Raw genomic sequence first — 13,724 nt, 5'->3', positions numbered from 1 at the left:
CTTCAATTTGCTGAAAAAATAGAGCCAATAAACCACATGAGTAGATCTGATTCTTTGGACTTTTCACTCACAAGTTTTAAAGCCTTTACATATAATAAATAAAACTTAATTTGAGAGTTAAAAAAATCAGACTTTAGAAGTTTAGTGAGAGAATTTACAGAATACAGCAAGTCGACTCTCATATAAGCAGCATCCTGTACGCCGCCCACACGCAGATACATCGTCTCCCACAACGTAAACAGACCCGTTAACACCCCCTGTCTCCGTCTCTACGGGGGGGACTTATCTGGAAGTTAGGCCGGGTCATATGTGGACCCGTGTCTGGTGTCTGTAGACATACCTAGAACACGGCTGCCTGTGGTCTCATCCGTACGTTGCCAAAGAAATAGACAAAATCAGGTGCTGGAGTAGATTTGACTGTTCGCTTTGTTGTAAACTAACTGATTTAAAATGAAGGGTAAATTTGAGGATATAATCATATGTACGACACCTTGAACCGTGATGCTGTAAAAGAAGAAAAGATATATAAACTAAATAAGAGACATTTTTTATATATATATATATATATATATATATATATATATATATATATATATAAACTAAAATAAGAGCTTACACAAAAGGTTTTTTTTTTCTTTATTTGTCTTTTCTTTATTTTCCTGATTGAAATGTATTGTAAGGTCATAATTTGTCATTCATCACATTACATGGCATGATGCACCAGGTCTACTACACCCATTTATAGGAGGAAAACACGGAAACATACACAAGGTTTTACAATGGGGGGGGGGGGGGGGGGGGGAACAGGAAGTTTAGCTCATTGCACTTACAACAGTGAATGGAACACTTTGTAATCATTTTTAGGCTCTTGACCTTATTCTCTATTTTATTTTCACCCTCTTTTTTTCATTCAGTTGGGTTATTTTATTATATTTCTTTTCTTCACATCTCCATTGTCCAATTTGCCATCTCACCCTCTTCATCGCCCCAAAAATGAAATGGAAGCAAGAACGCTGTCCTCCCCCTTTCTTTGATGTAAATTTCCATTTAACAAACACAACATGTATAGAAACTCTGCACAGACCAATATGTTTTTATCTTTTTTTCTTTTTTTGTATATCCGAATACTATTTTTTTTCATGAGTCTTAAACAGTCCGCACATTTTTTTCCATTTATTATTCACATCAGCAGCTGCTCTTTGCTTGTTATGTGTTTTTTTGTTGTTTTTTCATGTTTCTGGCAGGGAGGTTCAGGCTTGCATACGCGCCAGCTTGTGTCACTGTGTGGTGTGCAAAGGCCTCTCTCATGCCTGTGTGTGTGTGTGTGTGTGTGTGTGTGTGTGTGTGTGTGTGTGTGTTAGCATGTTTCAGATGTACATGTTGTATAGAACATGTTCTTCGTTTACATCTTGTTTGTTCAAAGCAGACTCTGGTTCTCATCTGGTATTTACACTGGTGGGAGGTCAAAGGTTGAGGAGGTCTGAAAGGTCAAGGGATGGTAGAGGAAGGGGGGGGCTGCCCACCCGCCCAGGTCATGCACTTGTATTTTTACAGATTCATTGCAGGTGAAAGATGAGTAAACGCTCCCTGATGGTTTTACAATGAAGGATGGATTTTTTCATGTTTCTTTCCACATAATTGCTGTTTTTCTTCACAACCTCTCACCTGTGAAACATTTACTTCTTCATATATTAATAATATAATATTTTTGTGTATTTTATAATCTTTCTTTACATCGACTGACAGCAAGAGCAGTGGTGACAGTTACTACACTCCGTACCGTACAATCAGTTTCTGCTACTTTTTTGGTTAACACACAAACGCACGCAGTCCGGGTTTCCCAAAAGCATCATAAGCTGCATTTAAAAACCGACTTGACTCTTTTGAACTCTTCGTGGCGCTAAAAGTTTGTCATTTCTCCGTCCCGTGGCTGTGAAGTGAGAAAGAAACGCCTAATGCAGATACCAGAACGGTGCCACAGAGGGTGAAAAAAAGGTGTAAATGCGACCTTATTGCTGAGACTCTTGACGTCGGATTGAAAGGCAAATCAAGATTTTTGGAGATTATACTTCTTTTAAACACAAATCTGATGGAAGAAACTTCTCTTTGCTCCATGTCTGGAAATGTGAGCCTTTTAAACGCAAACTCCCCAAATTCTTTTGCACTCAACAAAACTAGACGGGGCCTTAAAGACGCTCTTCCAGAGAAGATCTCAATTCCAATTTCTATTTGCATTTTGAAGTGTCATCTTTTATTATCATCTACGTTTTGTGCTTCAACCACCTCTGGAAACCGGGGCTGCGGCGCGGTGATTTTTGCCCACTGGTGATTGCTGTGGTCTGAGCTTGCGCTCCTGGATTTAGACAGACACCATGCAGAGTATAGACAGGGACCACGACTGGCTAGAGGGCAGTAAAAGGATGGCTTTCTTCAGAGACCAGTATAGTAGTATAAAAGCCCTTGCTGCTATGCATATTTAAGTCACCTTCAGTGGTTGTATTCACACAGGAGCTGAAACTGTTTCTTTTTTTTGGACACATTTCAACACACATGGCTTCATGGCTGCGTTCCGTCAAATGTTTCCGACCCCTCTAGTTGACAGCAGCGGTACGATCACGTCCGTGTCTTAAAGTGTGAGAAAAAATATCGGATTCATTGCGCCTGCGTAAACACACGTATTCTTTTCTGACTATCTATGAACATCTGCGTTTAGTGTGTTCTTTCCTGAGGCAAAAGTGATTGAGGAACATTTTATTGAACATTATATTTTATTACAAACTTCCAGAACATACGACACACAATAGAGGAAGTTGGTATTAATTTGGGTAACTTTAAAGTCATTATTTGTTCTACTTTGACACTAATTTTAAGCTCTCACGGAGAAGTCACCGATCTGGTGGCAGTGTACCTGGGAATAATCACAACCTTAAAATCTCTCTCGAGGCTGAAAAAGAAACTACGACTCACATCCAGCTCTCTATCCCGCATGAGAAAATAAATTCTGACATAAAAATCATAAATCATCTCATAAATGTTTCACAAAAAATAGATACCGACTTATTTTACAGTTCCAGTGAAATGCAGTAAAGTGTATTTGTAAAGGAGCTGCGAGTTGAGGGATGTTTTCAATCCTATAATTTCATAAATAAATTCTATATAATAATCTGTTTAATATCATGCTGCAACTCAAATAAATACAAATACACAATAATATGCAGATTACTTTCTCCCCAGAAATTAATGTTCCACAGTGTATTTAGCTTTTAAATTAAATCTAAGTGTGTTTTGGCAGTGCACCTTTAAACACATTTTTGCACACACGCACGCACACACACACACACACACACTTCAATTTTGGAATGCCTTGAATAGTCAATTGCCATTCGTTGGCTCCAGCAGTATTTTTAGTCAGATCAACCAGGACTTTTTTGCCCTCAAACTAAATCGCTAAAATAAAATAAAGAAGTATTTCTTCTTCAACCCTGATGAGACACAAACCATATTAGGGAATATATTCTAAGTTTATTGTTATGTTTCTAAATCTTTATATATATATCATATTTAGTCATAGAAATCTTTTAGTTTTCTTTATATTAAATCTCTGGACAACTTTTCATTTTATTATATTTTCTTTTCTGCACAACTATCCATTTAAAATGGATTTTATTTCCTAGTTACTTCTGGGAAATAGATAATTGTCCCCGGAAAGCATCTTTTATGGGATGTTTGCTTTTCCTCATTCACATTTCTGTTTCCTTTATATCCAGTTCTCTCTTTAAATCTTGACATTAGTTATATCAAGAAGCGCACTATGAACCAGGTGTGATAGACGAATGAGTGACTTTTCCCACTTGTGTATTCGAATCCCTTCTCCTCCTCCTGTCTTTTTTTTTTTTTTTTCTTCCCCCAAATCCGATTCATTGCATAGAAGGACTTGAGATGAGAGGTCGCCTCTTCTGTCCACCACATTGTTGCGTTTGAACTCGTGTCATATTTTCTTTTCCACTTGGATGATGGTCGTTAAACGCACGCATACGGACCCCCACACACATACAGGAACGGAACAATATAGAGGTGACTGAGGTTTTCTGCGCCGGGCAGCATGCAAAGGTTCCCAGCGAGCGTTCACACAGACAATATACAGCAGAAGTTGGTTGGTTCGTTGGGTTTTGCTGAAGGCCTCGCAATGTTTGGCCCGACAGAGTAGGTTTTGAGTACCGCAGATCCCACAATGCACTGCAGGAACGACAGCAGGGAGAACACTGACCTGAGAAGTTTCCATGACAACCGACAGTTTGAGGAGGGAGAAGGTCTGTAGCGAGTTGGCTTACAGGTCTGGACGCCACCACGATAGAAAATGAAGAGTTAAAAAAGGCGAGTGACTTTGTGACACAACAACAAGTGTGTTACCTTTGGGTTCTTCAGTCACGTTAGTGCGGACTTTGTTCTTGTTTTTTTTTCCCCCTTTCTTTTTCTTTGTCACCATTTTCTAGTGTGCTTTCACGTGAGCTGTGCACGTCTGTCAGAGTGAAGACACACACTGATGTGCGTACCAGTGAACATTGATCTCGGGTGGGGGGGGTCAGAAGGGTCACATCGAAAGCCGAAGCCCACACGGGCGACGGCGACGGCAGGTCCGGTTCCGACTGGTCCGGTTCCGACTGGTCCGGTTCCGACGCGGCGAGTGACTGGTCTGCGTTTCAGTGCCTCTCTGCTGCCCTGCAGTGCTTTCAGATCAGACTCCGGTTGGCCGCCACGAGCAGCGCATCACTCCAAACGCCCCCGACGCGATGGAAGGCCTGACGTCTCACTGTAGGGTGGAGAAGGAGAAGATCCGGGTGGTACCAAACTGTCGTTCATGGGTCAGCACCTGCTCCCCAACGTATTGGTCCAGCAGTGTTACGATGCTTAAGTAGGTCTGTTGGTACATTTAAGTCAGACTTGAGTGGTACGTCGGTGGTCGTAAGACAGACGGAGGCGACGCGCTTCTGTTCCACAAAACTTTTAAGATGACACGAGATTGTGCTTTCTACTTTCTTACCACTTTCTCTATTGCTTTTTTTAAAAGTATTGATAATAAATACAAGTCAGAAAATTGACAGGGGGTGTGATGAAGTCAACATAGATAAATAAATATCACAAACAATTATCAAAAACAAAGTTGATTTAAAAAATATAAATTAATCTCACTGTGGCCAGTGTTCTGTTGGTATCACTACCTAAAATAAATATATGTGTTACAGGGTGTAATAAAAAAATGCAAGTAGGACTTCAAAATAACAATATTTAAGAATGATTAAGGCGATATTGGTAACCTGCAACATAAAAACCAGGCAATTAACAAAACAACATTTGAAAAAAAGAAAGCACAATGATAACCACCAACAACCCTTTGGGAAACATCTGCGAGCTGAATGTTGTGGAGCAGTTGGAGAAACTCCATCACCAGAAGCCCTGCAGGTAACTGTTCTCCTAATGGCTTTGCAATGGCTGAAAAAAACACTTGACCACATACTGTTTTTTTCCCCTTATAAAAAAACCCCAAAAGGCTCCTCTTATTCCCGTGGCTCATTTTGTGTTTGTTGCTCCGGGAATCTCTCGTCACTGTTTACGCCGTCGAGCTGCGAAGTGTTTGCCAGTGTGGCCTCTGTTAAGTAATGATGAACAGTGTAAGGTCTTGGATATAAAGTTCCATGCATTCCAAATTCCTATTCATTTTTTTTTTATTCACTATGTACTTCTTTAAAGTCATGGCAAGTTGAGGATTGTCTGGTGAGGATTGAAAAAAAAGAAAATCGGCATTCAAGAAACGCAGAGAGGTGAGGAACCGAGTGAGCGAAAGGTTTCAACAGTTCCAATCTGGAATGTAGATATAAACAAGCCGTGGAAAGAGACGCGTTACGATGTCGTAGTCATTCAACGTGACATTTCCATTAACATCACAGCGGGTGATGAAACGAGGTCTTTAGTACCAGAAAAACCTGCAGTAACCCAGCAAGTTTTCCATTTTGCACACTTTCTTTTCTACTTTGAGAAAAGATAGAAAAGAGGAGAGAGAGAGAGAGAGAGTTATTTCAACCTTGAGCACAGGACTGTGAAATGAAGGATCCTAGCATGCCACCGTGCCTCCTGTGGTAAAGCAGCCGTCATATATAAACGATGACGTCGTCAGCATATAGGAGTAGAATTGCTCCACCCTTTCATTTTTCCCCATTAATGCTGCACTTTTAACTCCAGAGCCACACTTCTTCCTTTGACTCTGCTCGTCTGGGTGGTTCTCCGCTGGTGGCAGCAGAGCTCTCTCTACTGGCGTGGAGGAAAAGCAGCCAAGCAACAACATTTGTTGTCGTTTTTTTAGCCTCCATTAGCTCTTTTGTTGGTTTGTTGGCCGTAGATGTGTTAGTAGTCCGGTGGAGACAAACTCTTTGGCCGCTGGATGGAGGAGAGTGCTTCTTAAGATGGATGTTCGGCTGGACATGATCTGAGAAGAGAGTTAAATTAGTCAAGACTATTGAACCCAACCCTTTAATATGAGCTCTGTTTGTTTGATGTGTCCATAAAGATATTCGTACACAGATGTCACTCTACCAAAATAGCCACATATAACTGCTGATCACCTCTTTTACGATGACAAGTAATAATATAACAAACCGCTGTCTATCCATACGGGGGTCCACCATGTATTGAATACACAGCTCAGTATATGAACAATGTGTGGATGTACTAAATGGTTACTGACTAGACTTGTGCAACTATTGGCAACACAGGTAACAGCATACACCGTACTATTATAAGTAGGACAGGTTTAAGTTAATGATTTAGTGCTTAGAATCGGATTCTGCCCAATTGTTTTATATTTCAAAGCTGCTTATGAGTCATGTAGACAAGTTGTGTTGTTTGGGGTCCCTGTGTGAATGACAGGGACGCACACAGAGGCTCTCCATTAAAACAAAGGTCATTTGCTCTTTAGAGCGGTCATGCAGTAAAAATGCAGTTGGCCACTAGATGGTGGATACGTTTAGGAAATGTACAGTATACAGTCTGTGAAGGGCCTGAGTCATCCGGTTTATTGCAGTCGCTAAAAATGCATTTTTGGCTTCTCTTAGCCAGAAAACACACAAAAAATATGCACAAAATATCTTGAACCTCCTAAAGGTTTTGAAAACTAATTTGCACAAACACCAAAATACATTTAGGGAAACGAAACTGAGATCTGCACACCGTCTTTCTCATTTGTGCATTTGGAGATAAACCTTGTGCACGGGAGCACTTCAGTTCACATTTAGACGCCGCACTCATTAGCACCAAAGCAAAACACCTGTTTCCCCGAGACGCTTTCATCACCTGCGGCCGCTGAGGCCTCCGGGTCTCCACCATGTATTTCAACCTCTTCTTCCAAATGCAAATATTGCGCATAGTTGTTATCGGTTGAGCATTCAGTACTCGAATAAACCCGAAATACCTGCTGGTGGGATCAGGTTTTTCTGATGTTTTTGTGTTGGATTGTGGTATCAAAGTTATATGTGTGTGTGTGTGTGTGTACCTAACATTTGTAAATATTCATAAATGACATACTATCGATTCTTTGCCAATCATGGAATTTGACGTTTGAAGCTTTGGGAGTCTTTAAATCACATTTTAACAGGTTGTCTTTGTTCTCTGAAGTGCTGCTTCCTCGTAGCTCCAGTTTGCGTATTTACTGTGTGCGTTGCGCTGTCTCGCCCACTGTGGCTGAGTCGGATCAACTGCTCCCAACATGTTGTGTGTTTCCAGGCGCCCAGCAGCAGACTTAATCTGTCCCAGTGAACACAGGCCCCCAAAGGGTTGCTACACAACAAACAGGTAGTTGACCCACTTAAGCCGCAACATGGCCTAAAAGACACACAATAGGGACACATGAATCACTTTGGGCAAAGGGCCCCTTTTTTTCTTTTTCAAGTGGCCGCGTATAATTATATTTTAATCACTATTCTATGTTTGGCGAATGCCCTTTCCCTGCTTCATCTTGACTGATTTGGAGGTTAATTTTCTCAGAGCGCCGACCTCTACCCTCATCCAGGGTCACATAAACCGTTGTGGGTGAATCCAGGCGGCCGTGTCTTGAAAGTCTTAAGCGATTCCGCCAACTTATTGACACCCGTCGCTTTGCTATGAAATATTTAACTAGCACAGTTGGGGGGTGTAATGTGCGCAGATACTTTTGACCATTAAGTGTTCCAATAGCGCTGTCACAGAATTCAGCTGAGAGACATATTCCTCACAGGGGGGGGGGGGACTGAAAGTAGAAATGGCAAAATCTTTTTAGCGACAGAAACAAGACAGGACGTGCTGAGAGGAAAAAGTGGCGGGGGGAGGGGGGGGGGAGCGACGGCAGGCTGAAGTGAGAAAGCGGGAGCAAAAGCAGAGAAGAAGAAAAGACGTTTGACAGCAGTGGGAGGAGAGAGAGTCACACGAGGAAGTTAGTCAGCAACCCGCTGAGTCCGGGCTCGGCGCGTTATCTTCTGCATGGCACACATGCAACACTGTACAAATACAGCAACATCAAGGCCCGCGTATCCCCCCATGATGCATCAAAAGCTTCAAAGCCCACTGCACCAAGGCAAAAGATTGTCCTTCTAATTGGAAAGAAAACATAGCATTTTCCTATTGGCGCTTCTATTTTCACTGCAGCAGCTTACGTAAAACACATCAGCACGCTGTATCAGAGCACAGGAAATCTGCGTCCCTTAATGCTCAGAGCTGCCTCATAAAAACTGACGTACTTGAAATACTTTCATTGGTTTTTATCATTAAATGCATCTTTAACTATGCTTTGCTCCTAACAAGTCAAACTGTAGCTGTAGATGCTTTAAGGCTCTTTTGTATCTGCTACTAAATGCTCATCAATATGTTTTGTATTTGCTTTTGCAGGTGTACGCTGAATGTATCTGCAAAACATTCATTGTCAACATTTAGTTCTGCTCCTGGCAATATTACATGATTACCAATTAAATTTCACCAAGATTGTGAACTGAAGTTGCCATTGACTGTAATCACATAAGGAAATGACAAATGTGCAGTGAGATGGAAATGATACATGTGATGAACTGAGTTTCTACTTTTGAACCTTTTTATTCCACAATTTTGTCAATTCGTGGCAGACATCAAGGGTTTAAAAGCCATTTAAGTGAATAGCATTTGAAAAAGGCAAGAATCAAGCACAGCTCGGCATGAAGCAAGTCTAAGAGGTTTTCTAAAAAGCATTAGAATATACGATGTATTTTCGTTTTGTATTATATCATATTCATATTTAGGTGGTGAGGTCTTAAGGCATCCGTCACACCTGAGCACTAATTCAGACTTCGGTGAAGATTAAAAAAAAAAATATATATATATATATATATATATATATACCTTGAACATTTTTGGATTAAAAAACACCAATGTGCAACAACATCACAGTCAGAACAGAAGGGAAACAAATCCAGATGTCTGAGAGACATCTCAATTTCTCCGGCTAAGCGTCTCACATTTACAGGTGATTAAAGACATTCGGGTCATTTTTTGCTTTGATCCCGTGGTTCATGAAGACGTAGGAAATGTAGGAAAATGAGCTACATGTCGGATTCTAATCCTCTCGGTTTAATATTTCATTGTCAATTTGCTCTAATGAGGTTCAATCAGATGGCGGTTCATGAATCAAGGGCCTGCTCTTGGAACAAGCAGGACTTTTGCTGATGTATTTCTGGCCAGGCTGACTGCAGGCTTCCAAACTGACAGAAGCCAGATGCCAGTGATTTTCAGGAGCACAACACAACAGCTGCAAAAACACAAAAGCTGCGACAAATCGCTCTTCAGGCTGAGCTGGAGGAACACAGCGCGGCGGCTTGTCTCATGACAAGAGTTATGGAGATATGGGGACCGAGAATTACAGATGTACAAATGTCCCACAGTCAAAGTGATAAGTACATTAAAACTGCTTGTGTGCTTTAAGTACAAGATTTATCTTAAGTGTTAGATTAATGTTTTCAATTCTTTCTTCTGCAGTTTTCTTATAAACAATGTGTGTGTGTATATAGTATATAATATATTATATCTGTGTAACGAGTGGCAATAAATGGCTCCTGTCATTAAAACTGTCATGTGATCCAGGTCTCTCTCTCAGATATTTTGAGCCCTTTATGTTCTGCAGACGTTACATGAGGCAAGAACCCACAGTTTTGGGGCATTAAATGCAAAAAACGGACATAAAACATTAAAAGAAGGAATAAAAACATTATATGAGATGAATGCAAGAGTATGCTATGTACTTCATTTTTTCTTATTTCTTTATTTTATTATTTGATAAAAAACAATCAATTGATTGTATTGGACTATTACCTCATCTCGTAAAGCCAATTCCGGAAAGATATTCAAGTAATGCACTAAAATAAACGTTACGCTGTTGAAGTTGCGTGATATGTTGCTGCAAAGTGCTGTCGCATTAGTATTTCTACCATTTCAACCATTGCCAACTCAAGACCAGTACAGACGCACCAGGTCTTCCACTAACGTAACCCATTATTATATGCAGCATTTGGACGATTGTGACTTTAGGTGTCCGATTAAAGGAAGACACTGTGTGGTTTCGAGCAGCTATTGATGGGGTTACTTAGTTAAAGTAACTTACTGTGATATGAAGAACCCAGAGGACTCCAGTTCTGGTTGGCTGCAAGAGGGAGACGGCAACATTTCAGACAATACCTTTTTCTTAACATTTCTGCATTGAAATCCATGGATATTACTACCAATATAAACAAGACAGGACCTTCCAACATCTGATGAAAGTTGATGACAAAACAAGTATGATACAACATACATTGAACATGCCAGTTTTCCATTTACTGTACACCTTTTCTTGTTATGTGTGAGTAACGCTTACAATTATTTCAAATTGGAGTTAAAGTAGTTTCAGCGTTCATGTCAAGAGCCGAGTTGTAACAACAATATGGAAATGGAAAATATTAATTTTTCTGAAACCTGATACGTTCTCATTTGAAGTTGTGTTGAAACGCGGATGCTTCGTGTCGGCTACAGACAGTTGTTCATGGGATAAGAAAACCTCAATGGGAACAGTCAAATGACCATGATCGTGCCAATATGCTGTTCAAGTACATTCAGGTCTCAAAAGGTTCTGTTTAAACGTGGACGTCCAGCACAGCAGCAGCTGATGCGTATTGTCAGCTCCCCTGGTTGGTGGTGAGGTATTTAATGAAGGCGGCTAGTAAAAAGTTGCAGTCGCTGCATGTTAGATGACAAGTACTCACCAGTTTGCTCATCTCTCCGCTCTGTTACTCTCTCGCTCGCTCGCTCTCTTCTCTCTCTGTGTTAGTAAAACAAAAGCTGGAGGGGAACTTCACAGGTTTTTCTGGTACGGGGCCTCGTGATTTGGTCATTTAACATTTACATCGTCCTGCAAATACACGGAGGCATTCAGTCAGTTTATTTGATTTGTATATTTTGAAATCCATGTTCGATAAAACTGTGTCGTTGCGCAGCTTCAAAACTACAGCCTGTACTGTTCCTTATACTCCGTTCTGAAGTAAATCTAAACCCATTGCAACCAACTCAAGGGTACGAGTGTGTACACAGCACATGCTACACAACCGCATGCTGTGAAAACACACATCCTGTTTGGAATGAGTTGTCATTCTTTATGTTCTTATTTTCACCCTGTGCACACAGAGAAGATAGGCGACCAAAAATAAGAATTACACTCAGACAAAGACACTCTGCTTTAGCAACACATTCTCTGCAGCCAAAAGAGTCCAAACACTCCGCGCTGTAACGCAGACTTTTAACCAGCAGCATCTCAGAGAGTTACTTTTATACCTAATGTTGCACTTTTTTAATAGATAAAAAGTGTCATCATTGACTAAGACTACCGCCGCACACTTAAATGTCGCGGCGGTCATGTTGCAATTTATATTCATGTCCATCCAAAATGTCCAGTTAATCATTTTACTCCATTAGGCATTTGTCTGAAATTGGATCCTTGAGAAATGGCCAGAAAGGTCAATGTGACCTTTTACCACCAAAATCGAATCGCTCCGTTTGGAGTCCAAGTTGACATTTGTGTCAAATTTGAGAAGATTTCCTCCATGTGTTCTTATGACATTCACAATCATAAAAGGTAGGTCTGTATAGAAGACCTGTTATGTTCATAAATAGTGAACAGTCTTAAACTCAGGTGAAAAAAACAAGAATATAAATTAATAAGAGTTGCATTGCAAATATCTCCTTTTTTAAAGTTTGAGGGAAGCTGTTTTGGATGTAAGAACCTCGGCTACAAGCTTCACCACAAAGCAAAAGCCACATTTGATATTAAATAAGCTTCCAGTTTCCATGTGTTTTTTCAGTCTTATATAAACGATCCATCTTCTGCAACTCTGACTTTGCACATGACTTCCTGGATACAGAAGAGAAAGAACAGCGGAAAATAAGTACCTCAATTGTAGCACTTCAGAATAAGGAGGTGAACTTCTTGCCAAAACCGCTTATAGCTGTAGGAAAGTGAAAAAGAAATAGAGATTAAATAGATTCTGACGCAGGGGTGACATCGGAGGGACTTACTATTAAACTTGGATGCGTCATGACAAGATAAACTGATTCATTTGCCTTCCTAATGGAAAGGCATTCACAGTACACTGAAGGATGGCAGCATAACATTTTTCTCTGGTTAATGATCAAGTTGAAAGCAGTAATAGTTTTTTGTCTCCTTGAAGTCTTCCTTTAGCTCTGTATTCATTTTGTGTCCTTTTGTGGATTCATGCTTTGTCTCATTACTTGTTTTGTGTTGTCTTGTTTGTCTCTTTAAAGTCACATTTTATGGTTGTTTTGTGGTAGTTTATCACCTTCCAATCCTGTTCTGTCTCTTAATTAATAATAATTGTTTTGTCCCTCTTTGAGGCCATTTGGGGTCTTTTTGTCCCTTTTAAAGAGTTACCGTCTAGTTTCCTCACTCATTACTGTCTACCGGGTGATGCTCAACCATATTAAATGATGCCGTTTTCACCTGACTGACGTATTCCTATCATGCTTCTAATTAGCTTAGCTGCAGTGTACGTACCGTCTCCTAGTTTGCCCGCCTGCTCAGCGGCATTTCCAGGGATGAGCTTGGACAACATGCTGTCTCCCTCCATGCCGGGCTGTCCTGCTGCCGCGCTGCCAATGCCTCCTGGTCGAGGAGCTGCCTTGGAGCCTGCAAACAGAGCCATGAGGAGAGGAGAGAGGAATGAGGAAAGGAAAAGACGGAAAGGAAACACGTCAAGTTGAGTTGTCGGTATCTGTGCAGGTCAAATATCTGACAAGGTTGTTTTGTATTTCTATTTCTATAAATAGATGTGCTTTTATGACCTCTGGTCATTATATAAAATAAAACAAAGAGTGGGTCTCAACCCACAACCCATGAATTCGTGCACAAGTGTTTTTGTTAACAAAAATGATTGAACTAATTCATTAACCATCACAATTGTTGCCAATTATCTCTTGACCAAATCTGTTCATGGTCACTTGTGGGATTGAGATCCATACATTTCCCTCCCACTCAACATAAAAGAAAAAACTACCTCCTGCATCAGCATTGAATCTTTGTCTTTATTTCTAAGACAAAGATTCAAAAGTCTCCTCCAGACATTTCCAAGAGACAACCTACCGGTTGGAGAAATTAACTGAATGACTTACCACCGAATGAATTAAGTGACCAA

General features: G+C 40.6%; 1 protein-coding gene across 4 annotated transcripts in view; it reads right to left on the bottom strand.

Moving 5' to 3' along the window:
• Window positions 1-624: 624 nt before the first annotated feature.
• Window positions 625-13,724, bottom strand: part of bsna (bassoon presynaptic cytomatrix protein a) — a 97,716-nt gene continuing 84,616 nt past the window's right edge. For 3 of the 4 annotated variants that reach the window (XM_078093684.1, XM_078093700.1, XM_078093708.1), the window contains 5 exons: window positions 13,088-13,219; window positions 12,466-12,521; window positions 11,286-11,431; window positions 10,649-10,687; window positions 625-6,481 (listed from right to left, as the gene is read on the bottom strand). In XM_078093684.1, coding sequence (XP_077949810.1) covers window positions 12,481-12,521; window positions 13,088-13,219 — 173 coding nt within the window. In that variant the 3' untranslated portion in view covers window positions 625-6,481; window positions 10,649-10,687; window positions 11,286-11,431; window positions 12,466-12,480. The remainder of the gene's footprint in view (window positions 6,482-10,648; window positions 10,688-11,285; window positions 11,432-12,465; window positions 12,522-13,087; window positions 13,220-13,724) is intronic. The other variant, XM_078093689.1, reaches the window with a different exon arrangement.

Source organism: Gasterosteus aculeatus, chromosome 2 (genome assembly GCF_964276395.1).
Source record: "Gasterosteus aculeatus chromosome 2, fGasAcu3.hap1.1, whole genome shotgun sequence".
Classification (NCBI taxonomy): Eukaryota; Metazoa; Chordata; class Actinopteri; order Perciformes; family Gasterosteidae; genus Gasterosteus; species Gasterosteus aculeatus.
Note: the sequence above shows the minus strand (reverse complement) of the source record. Positions and strands in the feature narration are given on the sequence as shown.